Genomic DNA, 16,206 nt, shown 5'->3' with positions numbered 1-16,206 from the left:
GATTCTGGAACACCAGCCAAACATTCCTGCCTGGATATAATCTGGAGATCCTGGAACACCAGCCAAGCATTCCTGCCTGGATAGAATCTGGAGATCCTGGAAACACCAGCCAAGAATTCCTATCTGGATATAATCTGGAGATTCTGGAACACCACCCAAACATTCCTGCCTGGATAGAATCTGGAGATTCTGGAACACCAGCCAAGCATTCCTGCCTGGATATAATCTGGAGATTCTGGAAACACCAGCCAAGCATTCCTACCTGGATATAATCTGGAGATCCTGGAAACACCAGCCAAGCATTCCTACCTGGATAGAATCTGGAGATTCTGGAAACACCAGCCAAGCATTCCTACCTGGATAGAATCTGGAGATTCTGGAACACCAGCACGGCTTCTGCACTGGATTTCCCAGAGGAACAGCAGCTGCCTCTTCCCCTGGCTCTTCCACCCTTCTACAGGGAACCACCCCTGACACTGCAGGAGGGCTGAGCCACAATTCCAATGGGACTGCTGCCAACACTCTGACCCACAGGGTGTCAGGCTGGGTTCTGACTCTGGCAGTGTTGTTTTAGTTTACTGCATTGTTTATGTTATGCTTTTATTTCCTTCCCTGTTACAGAACTGTTATTTCCTGCTCCCATACTTTTTGCCTGAGAGCCCCTTCATGTAAAATTCATAGCAATTTGGAGTGGGGGGTTTATATTCTCCATTTCAGGGGAGGCTCCTGCCCTCCCTAGCAGACTCCTGTCTTTCCAGACCCAGAGAGGCTCCTGGAGGCCACCTACCCTGTTGAGATCCTCGATTTCAGACCTGAAGTTTGTCTCCCCTTCCATCATCTCCTCCTCCTCTAGTGTGCGCTCGTCGTCGAAGTCGTGCACCAGCATGTCAGCCGAGGGGTCGAACTCATGGTCATCAGAGGCTGCTGATCCTCCTGGGAACATTCCAGAAACAGCTCAACTCCAGCAGCCTGCAGCTCTGCTGGCCTTCAGCTGCGTCTGCAAGGGAGGCTCGCAGCAGAGTTGTGAGCAGGAATTCCAGCTATGGCTCCTCTGACTCTGCCCAGGGAAATTCCCCTTGTGGGGAGATCCTGGCAGGAAGGAGCAGGAACCTCCTGCACAGCCCATCTGGGAAATTCTATCTGGGAGCATTTCAGCCTAAATAATCACAAACCTGCCTCCACTGAGCTCTACAGAGTCAAAAACTCACCATTAAAAACTCACAAATAAAACCAAATAAAAAGTCAACAAATAAAAACTCAAAAACCAACTCACAAATAAAAACAAATAAAACCTTGCAAATAAAAGCTAACTCACAAATAAAAACTCAGCAAATAGAAACTTATCAAATAAAAACAAATAAAAAACTCACAACTAAAAACTCAGCAAGTAAAACAGAAAAAAACTCACAAAATTCTCCCTTAATCCCAGCCCTGCTCATATTTACCCCCTTTTCTCCTGATTTTAATCCCAACCCTGCTCATCTTCTCTCCTGAATTTTAATCCCAGTTCTGCTCATATTTTCCCCCTTTTCTCCTGATCTTTAATCCCAATTCCACTCATATTTTCCCCCTTTTCTGATTTTTAATCCCAACCCTGACCATATTTTCCCCCCTTTTTTCCCTGGACAATTTAAATTCCATTTTCCAAGCCTTGCCCCACACTGAGGGTGTGACAGGGAGGAGTGACTCTAAGATTTAATTATGAAGCACTTAATTATTTCTCTGAAAGAAATAAAATCTCAGGAGAAAACAACAATCCAGCTGAAGGAACTCCTGGAAAGTTTTCCACCCATAGGCTGCCCAAACCCTTGGAAATTATTAAAAATATTTACCTGGGCTTGAAGACTCAACAGAAGGCTAAAAAAAAAAGAAAAGAAAGGAAATTATTTTTGGTATGTTGAACCTGTGTAAATAAAATTATTTAGCTGATAGAGAACAACTCACTGCAGAAAAATAGATTTATAAATAATAAATTTTAAAATAAATTTATAAATATTATAAATAAATGTCTATAAATAATAATTAAATTGATAAATAAATTTATACATTTATAAATAAAATTATTTACCAAGGTAAATAATACTTTCACTTTAGCTGTGATTGAACTCCAGGTATAAATCCCCTTTTCCACAACCCAGGGATATCCCAGATTCCACTGCCAGTGAGTCTCAGTTTAAGAGGAATTACTAAGGAATTATTTAATTATAATTCAATAAATTAAGAGGAAGCTGAGCACAAATTCCCTGTTCTCCTTCAATTCAGGGACACACTTTTTAAAGGAATCCCAAACCATAATAAGAATGCCTTACAGAATAAAGGAAAAAAAAAACAATTTAATCTGAATCTCTAACTCAGATGTGAGGAAAAAACAAAAAATATTATTTTTGAGATAAAGAAAATGATTCCCTAATAATCCAGGTAGCAGAGCCCCTCTCTGGCCCAAAATTTGGTACCCTGGTCTTTACAACCTCCACAAACAAATTCTCCCACAAAATCCTGCTTTCCTTGTGCCAGTCTTGAACCCCTGGGGGGAAATTTGCATGTCAGCCATTCAAAGCTCATTTGTTTGGATAATTCAAGCAAATGCTCCCACTCTTTTCAGGCACACAGTAATGAAATGTTTATTTCCAAGGCAGGAAAACTGAATTTTCCCCGTGGTGCTCCTGCCACCTCCTGCAAACTCAGATATTGCTTGGCACCGTGGATTTTGTTACATTAATTAATGTATAATGCTGTCCTCAAGGAAAAACTTGGATTTTCTGAAGGGTTTTCCTTCAACTTGCCTCCTCAACTCAGCCTAGTGACGCAGCAAAGCAAAAGCTAAAACTGAAAAAATTGTGTCTGATTTGAAGTTTTTTATATCAAAAGTTCCTCAAAGAGAGAAGAGACCTTCTTATGGAATAATTTCCCTTACACGTCTGCCTCCCTTTTGTGGGAGTCCCCAGTGTATAAATGAACTCCAAAATTGTCCAGAATCAGGAAAATGCAGAATATAAACACTGAATTCCCTGCCAGCATCCCATCCATCCATCCCTGTGTCCCCTTGTCCCCCTCTCCAGCTCTCCTGAGGCCCCCCAGGATTCCCAGAGAAATTCACATTAATGGGGAAACCCCACAAATGTTTTGCAGATCGTTGCACAACATCAGGGGAAGTTTTGCTAATCACTACACCCGAAAAAGTCTTTATTTGCAAAGATTATCTTAACAAATTCCAGAGTCCAGCACTGCTGATCTGGAGCTGAATATCAGGATCAGCAGCCGGACTGGTCTTTATTTGGTGTTTTGTTTGTCTGATGAACCTGCATAATTAATAGAATGCAATACATGATCATTAATACAAATTAACAAAGTCTTACTGAGTTTATTGCAGCAATCTTTGGCTGGAAACTGTGAGAAATGAATTTGCAGAGAAATCTTATTAAAGTGTGACCCAACTATTTCTTAGTTGCAATACACTCTAAACATTTCTTAACCTATCAACTTTCATAACAGTATGTTAAAAATACCTTAAAACCAATAATCTGAAATGACCCCTCATAAATCCTACTATAATCCACCTTTCATAATTCTATTTCTCCAAAACATCTCATCTTTTTTACAAAACCACTCTTTAAAACTTGTTTCTAGCTCCATTTCTCTCTCAGCAATTTCTATCCTATTCCATTTCTAAATCAACATTTCTTATCTCAACATTTACATAGAAACCCACACTATGTGAACCTTCTGTCAGACTTTAACATTTCTCTACAAATCCATTTCCCAGAGGAAACCAAATGAATTCAATCTTCCCAGACCAGCAGGGAAGCCACAGAGAGCCTCCCCTTTTCCTCCTGGAATGGGCTGGAATCAGCACCTGCAGGTGTCCCAAACCTGGTGGCACTTGGGGACATGGACTCATGGCATGGATTCCATGATCTTTTCCAACCTTAATTGCAGGATGAAAAATTATTCCAGCAATGACTCTGCCCTCCAAGGAACAGAGCTGGATTCAAAGGCCCGAGGAGAATTTATTCTGAGGGATAAAATATTTTCCTTAGGAAACAATCAATTCTGCAAATACCATCTTAGAACTCCTCTTGAATTAAATTATTAAAGCTTTAGCTGTGATCTAACTCCACGTAAAAATCTCCCTTTCCACAGCCCAGGGATATCCCAGACTCCACTGCCAGTGAGTCCCAGTCCAAGAGAAATTATTCCAGTTTGAAGCTGAGCACAAATTCCTGTTCTCCTTCAATTCAGGGACATACTTTTTAAAGGAATCCCAAACCACAATGAGAATTCCTTGTGGAATGAAGGAAAAGCCATTAAAATGTGTTGTTATTGGGAGCCTCTTACACAAATTGACACTCACTTTGCCAAAAAACCTCTTTCCAAAAGGTTCCCTGCCTCCCTGGATAATTTTGGCTGCAACAAAGGAGTGTTGAGGAGGTCTCAGCTGCAAAGCAGGTTATGGGTTTATCACTGATTTGGTGACAATCCATGGGGAATTCTGGCTGCTCCATGCCCAAGGGGCTGACCCAGCTCAGCTCCAGCCTGGGCAGGGAAGTTCTGGGACAGGACTCAATGCAGAAGGAAGAACAGGACACAAAGCAGGGATCAGGGAGTTCAGGGAGCTGTGGCTCCCCAAAGCAGCCTCTGGCTCCCTGCCCCTTCTCCCAGGCTTTGCCAGTGACACCTGCCCTGCCCATGCACTCTCCTGTCTGCATTCCTGCCTTTCCAGCCTGGGACGAGCTGCCAATCATTTCCTGCTTCTATTTCCAGCCCTGAGCAGTGTCACACTCCTGCTCATCTTTATTAATGCCCAGCTGCAGCCAGGAGCAGCCCTGACCTCTGGCACCCCTCCAGTGCCAGCTGTGCCAGCCCATCCCCAAGGTGACTGGCACCACTTCTCCAGCCTCTCCCTGACCCTGGCCTCTGTGAGTGCCAGCTGTGCTGCAAACACCAGTCTGGGGCTGGACACTTGGAAAGGAGAGCTGGAAAACCCTGCAGTGCCAGGCTGGCAGCACAGAGGGTGAGGGAGCAGCCTCTGGTTGCAGCCTGGTCAGTCCCATTCCCTGCCTCCAAGGGATGGTGGCTCTGGCCAGGGCACAACAGATGCCTTTGGGGGCATTTAGTGATGACAATTTCCTGGCACTGCTGAGGGCCACATCCCAGATCCACATTCCTAAGGATGGCACGGCCATGGGACAGGAATTCTGGGAAAAGGCAACAGGAATTCTATCACAGAAGAACTGATAGGATTCTTGTTCTTCAGTGATCTTCATTTCCTGTCCAGCCATTCCCAGGGAAGCACAGAGCACTTTTTGCCTCAAGGGCACTCATGGGAACAAGGAGCTGCCACCTATCAAAGGATATTGGGATGCAAGGCCCAGGAGAGAAAAATACAAGAAAAATCAGGGATAGTGACCATCCACAGGCAATGCACACTGCAATTGTTCTGGAAGTGCACCATCAGCAAAGGTAACAGTGAGCAGCCTGCTGTGAGCCCAAAGGAATGAAAATCACCCAGGAACCCCTAACTCATGGACACTGAGCAGATCTCCAGTGGGCAAGGACTCCTGCTGCAGGGATGCACTGAGGAGCTCCCCTGCTAATGCTCCAGAGCAGCCTGGAGGGAGCCCAGCTCTGGGGGCTGCAGGAACAAACCCCAGGCAAAGAGGGAAAGGACAGACACTGAGCCCCAAAGCACTGCTGAGTGCCACCGCTTGACTCCAGGGTATTTTCAGGGATCCCAGGAAAGACAGGACTTCCCCAGGTCAGGGACACTGGCAGCAACAACCTGCCAGATCACATCCAGTGCATTCCCAGGATGTATCCAACAGGATATGGGATGGATGGGATAGATCCCATTCCTCAGGGTGTGGATATGGGATAGATGGGACAGATCCCATCCAATCCATTCCCTGGATATGGAACAGATGGACAGATCCCATCCAGTCCATTCCCCAGGCATGGATATGGAATAGATGGACAGATCCCATCCAATCCATTCCCTGGATATGGGATAGATGGGACAGATCCCATCCAGTCCATTCCCTGGATATGGGATAGATGGGACAGATCCCATCCAGTCCATTCCCTGGATATGGGATAGATGGGACAGATCCCATCCAATCCATTCCCTGGATATGGGATAGATGGGACAGATCCCATCCAATCCATTCCCTGGATATGGGATAGATGGGACAGATCCCATCCAATCCATTCCCTGGATATGGGATAGATGGGACAGATCCCATCCAATCCATTCCCTGGATATGGGATAGATGGGACAGATCCCATCCAGTCCATTCCCCAGGCATGGATATGGGATAGATGGGACAGATCCCATCCAGTCCATTCCCTGGATATGGGATAGATGGGACAGATCCCATCCAGTCCATTCCCCAGGCATGGATATGGGATAGATGGGACAGATGCCCAGTTTATTCCAGGCAATTCCCAGGGCTGCAGGGGATGGCCAGGTCTGATTCCAGCACATGGGATGCACTGGGATGCTCCAAGGGGGATGCACTGGGATGCTCCAGGGGGATGCACTGGGACACTCCAGGTGGATTTATTGGGATGCTCCAAGGGGGATGCACTGGGATGCTCCAAGGGGGATTTATTGGGATGCTCCAAGGGGGATGCACTGGGATGCTCCAGGGGGATGCACTGGGACACTCCAGGTGGATTTATTGGGATGCTCCAAGGGGGATGCACTGGGATGCTCCAAGGGGGATTTATTGGGATGCTCCAAGGGGGATGCACTGGGATGCTCCAGGGGGGATGCACTGGGATGCTCCAAGGGGGATGCACTGGGATGCTCCAAGGGGGATTTATTGGGATGCTCCAAGGGGATTTATTGGGATGCTCCAGGGAGGATGCACTGGGATGCTCCAGGGAGGATGCACTGGGATACTCCAGGGAGGATGCACTGGGATACTCCAAGGGGGATTTATTGGGATACTCCAGGGAGGATGCACTGGGATACTCCAAGGGGGATTTATTGGGATACTCCAGGGAGGATGCACTGGGATACTCCAGGGAGGATGCACTGGGATACTCCAAGGGGATTTATTGGGATACTCCAGGGAGGATGCACTGGGATGCTCCAGGGGGATTTATTGGGATGCTCCAGGGGGATGCACTGGGATGCCCCAGGGGGATTTACTGGGATGCTCCAAGGGGGATGCACTGGGATACTCCAGGGTGGATGCACTGGGACACTCCAGGTGGATTTATTGGGATGCTCCAAGGGGGATGCACTGGGATGCTCCAGGGGGATTTATTGGGATGCTCCAAGGGAGATGCACTGGGATACTCCAGGGGGATGCACTGGGATGCTCCAGGGGGATTTATTGGGATGCTCCAAGGGGGATGCACTGAGCTTTCTCTCCTCTACAGCAAAACCACCTGAACACAAGGGACAGACACTGCACAGTTTCACTCCTACCCACAAAACTCTTGTCTCTGCTAACACCTTTCACACTGTTTAACAGAACTGATTAATAATGAAACATCTTAAAATTTGCAGAATAATCTGCAGTGTCTACAAGACAAATACACATCCTGTCCAAATTGACTCAGTTATCTTTAATAGCTCCTGGAGTGTTACATAAAACAGTTAAAAACTAGAATTAAATTATCCTTATATTGATAGCAATATGCCTGACAAGTCCATCAATTTGTTCAGGTCTTGAACTCTGCAACAGCAAAATATCCCAAAGTTAATAAACTCTCCTGTGAGCTGGGCCTGGAGAAAAGAACTGGGTAAAACAGGGAAAAACACCTTTTATTCCAGAGGCAATGTGTCCCTTTCCATAAGAGGAAGGCAACAGCCCCAGCCTGCCCCTCTCTGTGTGTTGTGTTGCAAATTAACTTGTGTTAATTTTTTTTTTTAAAAGGTCACATTTTTATTTTGGGGAGAAAATAGCAACATTGAAGCAAGGAAAAAAGGAAAACCACTTCTGGTCCTCTTTTCCAGTCCTACATGTGAACTTTTGCACAGCCCAAACTGCAGTGACATCCCTCAAATGGAAGCCTTTACATCCATGGATTTTCACTTTCTAAAATTCCTGTCCTTCCAGAAGACAAGGACCAAGTGCAATGTTTGAACTCCCAGATCCCAAATGTGAAGCTCACAGCCTTGCAGCTTCCACCTCAGCAAAGCTGTCCTGGCCATTTCCCTCTGAGACTTGACCCCTGTATCCAGAGGACTTTTCCCAATGTTTGTCTTTGGAAGTTTTCAAGACCAGGCTGGAGGCAGCCCTGAGGGCAGAGAAGGTCCCAGCAGAGACCTCCTGAGCTGTGTCCCACCCCAAATCATCCCACAATGCTGAGCTCTGAGATTCCTGAGAGAGCTGCGCCTGTTCAGCCTGGAGAGGAGAGCTCAAACCCACCCTGCCATGGCAGGGACCCCTCCCACTGTCCCAGGGTGTCCAACCCGGCCCTGGGCCCTGCAGGGATCCAGGGGCAGCCACAGCAAATCTGGGAATTCTATTCCAGGGTCTGCCCACCCTGCCAGCCAGAATTCCCTCCCAACATCCACCCAAACCCATCCTCTTTCAGCTTCCAGCCATTCCCTGTGTGCTGTCCCTCCATCCCTGTCCCCAGTCCCTCTGCAGCTCTCCTGGAGCCCCTTCAGGCCCTGGCAGGGACAGGGCAGGGCAGAGAGGTGACAGGGACACCAGGGTGCCAGGCCAGCAGCTGATCCCCCTGCGCTGAAGGGCTGGGCTCCATCCCAGCAGGAACCCTCCCAGGGCAGCCCAGAGCTGCAGCTCCTGGTGCTGAGGCACACAAGGGACAGGGCACTGCAGGGTGCTGCCAATGGCTTCTGCCCAGGGTGCCATCCCGAATCCAGGCAGGCATTTCCCAAGGGACTGGCCTCGGGGAAGTGCTGCTGCTCCAGGCTGGGGAAGCTGTGGAGGGACAGGAGATGAATCCCCTGCAGCTTCCCCCGGAGAGCTTCCCATTCCAAGAGAATCCTGGAATCACAATCACAACTCCACCTGCCCTGCCTGAAGGACACAGTTCCACACTTCCCCATCTCCTATTCATTTTCACCTTAATAATCTAAATCCTGTCATAATCTAAAATATTGTGCTAAGAAACCTGGGATTTTATGGAGTGATTGGATCCTGCTATAGAATCCCAGAAGCAACCAGCCCCAGTCATATGCCAGGCAGCACAAGGAAACATTCCTATGGACAATTTGTGACGTGAATGGATTAGGAGGGAAATATTAATGCAGCCTGGGGCTTCTGGCCAGGAAAAGGCTCAAAAAGAAACAACTTTACAACAATTCCAGCCTCTGCCTAAATCCCTCTGCAGCATCAGGAAGGACTTGAAGTCCTGACTGGAAGCCCAAAAACATCAGTGTTTGATCACATGTGGAAAATATCCTCAAAACTCTTCTACTACGACAAAAGAACTCAAGGGCCACCCTCTTTTCAAGATTAGAAATGCAGAGTGCCACTCTATCCCTGCAATTCCCTTGAGGGGATCCAAGCAGTGCCTACAGCAACCACTTTGGGGTTTATTCCCTCACCAAGGAAGGGAAAATCCAGAATTCCCAGCTCTCCTTTAGGTTCACTGCTACCTCAGTGCAGCATTCCACAAACACTGCTCAAAATGACACAAAACCCCCCCATTAGTTACAGCTAAGATCAAACCAGGAAAAATATGATTGACTGCTGTCAATGCCTGATTTTAATGGTGATTTAGATCAGTAGGAGAACTGGATTTAATCTATTTTAACCTTGTTCTGTATCCAGGAGCTCCTCAAAAACCCTGACTGTTCAAACAGCTCAATTAGCAAACACATCAGTGACTGTGTGAACTTCCTACTACACCTTAGTTCAACAAAAACACCAAGAAAGTGAAACAGAACAGTTAGCAGGTCACGTATTCCTTCAGCACTGAAGCTGTTCCAAAACAGAAATCAGAAATATGTATAATGCTCAAAGTATGAAAACAGAATTCAGTGACATTCCCAAAGTTTAAAATTCTTCAGCTGAAAGAAGCAGAACGTTGAGGAAAAGGGGAATTTTTCCAGACAATAGGGATTTATAGATGACTTCTTAAAGCACACCATGTGAATAAACTGATGTTTTGGTTGAAAACAACAAAACTTTCAGAAATTTGAAAACCTTGAAGTGCACTCAAAGAAATTAGGTTGAGACATTGAACTGTCCACTGACACCAGAGGAGAGCTCCTGCTCCTTCCCATCCTTTCCCAACACCATAAAATGCCAGTCCAGGTTTTTATCCCCTCAGAAATTCCCTCTGCAGAAGCAAAACTTTAGTTTTTATTTCAGCAAGTCAGAAAATTGAGGAACCTCAGACATTCTGTGTGAGAACCACACGGAGCTGCTCAGCTGCCTGCCGGAGCTTTGGGAGAAACAGGAATTATGTTCCAGCATCAGTCACAGGAAGGGAACCATGGAATCCTCTGGGTTGGAAAACACCTCCAAGCCCATCCATTCCACCACTGCCATGTCCCCAGGTGCCACATCCACAGGGGGTGGAATCCCTGCAGGCATGGGCACTCAGCCCTGCCCTGGGCAGCCGTGCCAGGGCTGGGGAACCTTTCCATGAAGGAATTTTCCCAATACCCACCCTGAGCTGCCCATGCCCAGCCCGGGGCCGTTCCCTCTGCTCCCGTCCCTGTTCCCAGCCCGATTTCCCTGGCTGTCCCCTGACCCTCCTGGGGACCTGCTGCTCCCAGGGCTGCTCCTGCTGCCCCATTCCAGCTCCTGTGGCATCTCTCCCTGCCTGCCCCGAGGTTCTCAGCAAGATGGATCAGCCCATGGAAGCTCAGGGCCAGGACACAAAGGCAGCAGGAGGAGCAGGATCTCCCCTTTCAGGGCCTGTCAGACCCCTCAACCCAGAGCTAAACCAGCCTGCAGGTAATTCCAAGCTATGCCAGCCAAAAATCAGGGGTATTTAGTCCCCAGTGCTCCCACCTCACCACTGGCCACACGTGGCCACCCTCTCTCCCACTCCTAATTCACTGAAGGACAACAAAAACCCCAAACCCTGCTCTGGTTCCCTTTATTTTTGCATGCTCAGTATCCTGGCAAGGATATCCTGCAGGAACCTGGCTGGTGCATCCCTTCGTGGAACACAAGGAACAGCAGGAACTGGCACTTCTGGAAATGACAGCAGGTACTGAGCTGCCTCTGCTCCACACAAAAGCCTGAGCCCAGCTCTTCCAGTGGGGATCAGAAGATCTCATTCTCTCACTTACATTTCACTCCACCACTATAAAGGCTGAATTTACAAAAACCATTCTCTTTCAGCTGCTAATCAAGCTTTTCAGCACCAACCTTTTCTTCTCAGGAGGCATTAAAATAGTTATTTTGGAGAAAATCTGTGTGTATCAGCATTCCCTCCACCAAAACCACCCCGTAAGCAGCTTAATGCAGGATACTGGAACAGCCACAAAGCTTCAGCTGATCTTAAGTTAGAGATATTTTCTTTCCAGTTTATGTCTGGAACAAACTTCTGACACGTTGGAGTATGAGGAATCATGTAAAAGGATCCCTAACACAGGTTATTAATCCCAAATTTAATATATATTCAAAATCTTTTTTTTTTTTTTTTTCTCTTTGTCTGTCCTGTATTCAAATCGCTTCTGCAAAAGTGAAGCAGCACTTTTGGTGAATTTAGTTTCACTTTCTGGCCTCCAGCCCTGCTTTCTGAAGGGCCTTCCTGTGCAACCCAACAAGTCCCAGAGCCACACTGGGCTTGGAGGAGCTGTCCTGATCCTCTGCAACACAGGTTGTAGGATGGCAAAGAGGGCAGGATGAGTTCCTGAGGGCAGGATGAGCTCTGTGCACCCCAAAACAGCAGCACAAGGTTCTAGGATGGCAAAGAGGGCAGGATGAGCTCCTGAGGGCAGGATGAGCTCTGTGCACCCCCAAACAGCAGCACAATGTCTGCCACTGGCACAAAGGATGGCAAAGAGGGCAGGAACCATCAGCCTGCCACCTTCCCATCCACCCTTTGGTGATCTGCAGCTCCTCCAGGCCGGTGGCTGCCACCAAAGCCACGTGGAAATGCCATGCTAAGGACAATTCCCACTCTGCTCCCTGTGGATTTCCTAAATTCATGAAATCCTGGCACGCTTGGGGCTGGAAGGAGCCCTAAATACCATCCAGTTCCAGCTCTGCCAGGGGCAGGGACACAAACCGAGCTGGAAACTGTATCCAGGACCTTAAATCACTCCAGGTATCAATTTTTTAAATTATTACTGTTTCCCCATGAAGATGCAACAGTTGCCTGGGGATGAACTCACCCACAGGCTGACCAAACGCTGCCCCTGCCCCAAAAGAATGAGGAATTCACCTCCAAAAAGGCCAAGATGAAATCCCCCAGTGCAGAATTGGGACCTCAGCCACAGGAACCACATCCACAAGGGAAAAGCCACAGGTGGGCAGCCCCACATCCCGGGGGGACCTCCCTGCCCTGGGGCTGGGACAGCGAGCAGGGAGCGACCCCAGCTCAGCCCCACACGACACAGAGGGACTGCCACAGGAAATTGGGGTTAATTCACTAAAAAATGGACAAAAACTCCAGCCAAACATCCCCAATACTCTGATGGCCACAGCAAAGGCACCACTGTCTCTCCAGCTCTGTAGGAGTGGGTTTCAAACCCACATTTTTGGGATCAGACCCGTGATTCCCTCTGGAGATACAAAACCACCCAGGCAGGTTCTCAGAACTTCTAAGATTAGCTCAGGACGTGTTGTCCCAACAACAGGAAGAGTGCTCCATTAAAGGTTTGGTTTGGAAGGGAAAGAGAAAGCAATTTAAGGGGAAAACCCCATACATGCAGGAATTTCAAGGGGAGAAGCTCCATCTATAAAATCCAAAATCTGGACACTCTCAGCTCACCCTGGGAGCAACACCTGTCCCACAGATTTTACTTCACCAAAGTATACTTTTCAAATTTCCATTTCCAACACATTTGTCGACCCTGTTAGAGCAGCAAACAGCCCCGAGATTGGGATCTGGGGATAATTTAGGGAAAACTTCATGGAATATCCATTCACCAGTCCCCTCCTAAAAGGGAAAGAGCTGATCCTATTGGGACGGGCCAATCCAACCCCAGCAACCCAGCCCTGCGATAAAGAGCCTTTTTTCCCATTTCCCCATTATTTCCCTATCATCATCATCATCTTCCATCCCGCAACACAACTCCCATTATCCCCAGCTAACCCCCCCCATCCCCGCAAATCCTGGCAATTCCACCAGAAAGCTCTCCCGGGCTGCCTTTTAAGCAATTCCCCTTTGTTTTAGGGATTACAAAAAAGATATTTACAGGAAATAAAGCGCTGGTTTAGCAGACGCGGTCCTATAAGAACCGGGAGGCGCCGCGCTCGGTCCCGCCCGCTCCCCTCAGGCGCCTTCAGCCCCCGGGACGGCCCCGAACGGGAGCGGGCGGCTCCCTGAGGGGAGCGGGCGGGACCGCCGGTGCCCGCGGGCCTCCGCTCCCCGCAACAAACTTGCGGCGCCGCGCAACAAGTTCCCGGGCGGGCCGCCGCCGCTCTCACCTCAGCCATGGTCGCTGGTATTCCCGGGCAGGGGTCACATCGCCGGCAAGCGCCGCCGGGTCCCGGGGGGAGCGGCGGGAGCAGCGGGGACGGGACCGGGAGCGGCGGCGGGGCGGGAGGGGCGTGGCCACGTTACGCACGACGTCACCGCGCACCGCGGGAAGCGGGCAGGGCGCGTGCGGCGGCTGTCAGTCAGGGGAGGCCACGCCTATCCGCGCCTGTCAGTCAACGGGAGGACACGCCCACTAGTGTGTAATATAGCGCTGTTCAGCCTGTCAGTCAGCGCGGAGGACGCGCCCCCTTCCTGTCACTTGGGGGATTGGCCACGCCCTCGCCTGTCACGCAACGCACAGGCAAGGCTGCATCTGTCACTCAAAGTCTAAGGCCACCTCCTTACACGTCAATCAAAGCGCACACCGCTCCCCACCGCCTGCCACTCAGCGCACACGCCACGCCCCTCGTTTGTCACGACGCCACAGGCCCCGCCTGTCACTCAAACCGCAAGGCCACGCCCCCAGCCGGCCGAGGCGCGGCCGCCACCGCCCCCTCATGCCCATATATGTCATTCGGCACAAGCCACGCCCCCTCACGTGTCACCAAAGAACAAGCCCCGCCCCTCACCTGGCAATCATGCTGAGGCCACGCCCCCTCTGAGCTCATTCAATGCCCGGGCCCCGCCCCGGCCGGTGCTCGGTGCCGCAGCTCCCGCTCACTGCGGCCCCTCACGGCCCCCGAGTGCCCCCGGCCCCGCCCGCCGCCGCCACCGCCTCGGCATCATCGCCCCGCTCCCCCTCCCCAGCCCGGACGCGGCCGCCGTACTCACGCGGGGAGCCGCAGAGGCGCGGGGGGAGTCTCATCCGCCGTGAGGCGAACGGGGGGTCCTCGGGGAACGGGGGCTCTTGCTGGGCGTGAGGCTCTTGGGAGACACAATAACAGCTCCAGGTTACACACAACACCCGTAACACCACCCCGAATAAACACAACAAAGATGCGGACCCGGCGGTCGTTCACCGTGTCCTCCGTGCAGCCCCGGTGCCTCACCTGCCCGGCTCAGCGCTGTCCCCGGGCCGGCGCGGGGCAGCGCCCGGCGCGCCCGTCGGGCATCGCGGCCGTGTCACAGCGAGGACACCGCGGCCTCGGCCGTGCCCCTGCAGAGCCGCGGCTCACGCGCGCCCGGCGCCTCCGCCCAGGAGCCGCATCCCCGACCCTCACACGGTCCCCGCGGGCGGTGCCGAAAGAGCCGGCGGGCGCGACTTTGCTGACTCAGGGGTGAATCCCCCGCGAGCGAGGCGCCGCAGCCCCGCGGGAAGGCCGGGCGGCGGGCGGGGCGGTGTCGCGGCGGGCGCGGGCAGCGCCGGTTCGGTGACACGGGGCGGGGGCGGGACCCGAACCGGGGCCGGGGACGGCCCGGGGCTGCGGCCGCGAGCACAGCGCGGCCCGCGCGCCGCACGCCGACCAACCGGCGCCGCCCTTGCTGGCGGCCAATCGGCGCGCCGAGTCTTGGGCGGCGTTGTCACGGTAACGGCGCGACGCCATGCAGGGGCCGCGGCCTCCGCGGTGAGTGGGAGCGGTCCGGCCTAAAACTGCAACGTTATGGGAATTAAAAAGCTTTAAAACCCTGAAAATGCCTCTGAATAGATGATAAATTATAGTACAGAACCAATTGTAACAGATCATTAATTATAATTAATGATGGGAAAAGTTCCTTTGGTATAAATGGATTACATCCCTTAAAATACTTAGTAATGCATAAGTTATAATAAATAATTAATTATATTCTGTAATATTAAATTATATTTAATAAATTACATAAGTGTCCAGAATTCTTAATTATAAATTGTTTACATCCCTTAGAACAAAGGGTAGCATTTAATGAATTGTAATATGTAATAAATTCTATTCTATAATAAGTCATAATTAATCAGTGGTAAAAAGCCTTTATTATAAATGGTTTACATATTTGAATTAATGGGTAATAGATAATGAATTGTAGTATATAATAAATTGTATGCTACAATAAATTATATTCTACAATAAATTGCACTCTATAATAAATTACATTCTCAATAAATTATGAGGCATAAGAAGTTATAACAAATAAATAGTCAAAAGCCCTATTTATAAATGGTCAAAATCCTTTACAATAATTGGTAATATGTAATTAATTATTGTACACAATAAATTATAACAAATGGCTGAACTCCTTATAAGTGCTTAAGATCCCTTGAAATAATTATTAATATATCATAAATTATAATCCATAAGTAGCTGCAGTCCCACAATCTTGTATTATAAATTATTTACATCCCTTAAAATAATTGGTAATACATAAAAAATTGTAATACATAACAAATTACCTTCAATAATATGTCATAATACATAATAGTTTATGATAAATAAATTGCTACAAATATTTTACTTATTACATTATTGTATTGATTATGAAGTGATTTACATCCCTTAAAATAATTGGCAATATGTAACTAATTATAAGAATCCTTTATTCTAAATTGTTAAAATCCTTTAAAATAATTTATATTTTATAATAAATTATAGTACATTAGAAATTGGAAGAATCCTTTCTTATAAAGAGCAATAGATGGTTAAAATTCTTTAAAATAATTGGTAATATATAAGTTATACTCTGTAAGAAATGGTAACAATCTTT

The 16,206-nt window shown here is 48.7% G+C and overlaps 1 protein-coding gene across 4 annotated transcripts in view; it reads right to left on the bottom strand.

Annotated features, from left to right (window-relative positions):
- MIER1 (MIER1 transcriptional regulator) overlaps positions 1 to 14,634 on the bottom strand; it is a 36,264-nt gene extending 21,630 nt beyond the window's left edge. For 2 of the 4 annotated variants that reach the window (XM_063166294.1, XM_063166295.1), the window contains exons 1-3: positions 13,539 to 13,644; positions 1,833 to 1,857; positions 788 to 933 (exon numbers count right to left, since the gene is read on the bottom strand). In XM_063166294.1, coding sequence (XP_063022364.1) covers positions 788 to 933; positions 1,833 to 1,857; positions 13,539 to 13,547 — 180 coding nt within the window. In that variant the 5' untranslated portion in view covers positions 13,548 to 13,644. Of the gene's footprint in view, positions 1 to 787; positions 934 to 1,832; positions 1,858 to 13,306; positions 13,361 to 13,538; positions 13,645 to 14,361; positions 14,455 to 14,579 lie in introns of those variants that run through there. The other 2 variants (XM_063166296.1, XM_063166297.1) reach the window with 2 other exon arrangements.
- Between the last annotated feature and the right edge of the window lie 1,572 nt (positions 14,635 to 16,206).

The sequence above is a fragment of the Melospiza melodia genome, chromosome 11 (assembly GCF_035770615.1).
Source record: "Melospiza melodia melodia isolate bMelMel2 chromosome 11, bMelMel2.pri, whole genome shotgun sequence".
NCBI classification, from domain to species: domain Eukaryota; kingdom Metazoa; phylum Chordata; class Aves; order Passeriformes; family Passerellidae; genus Melospiza; species Melospiza melodia.
Note: the sequence above shows the minus strand (reverse complement) of the source record. Positions and strands in the feature narration are given on the sequence as shown.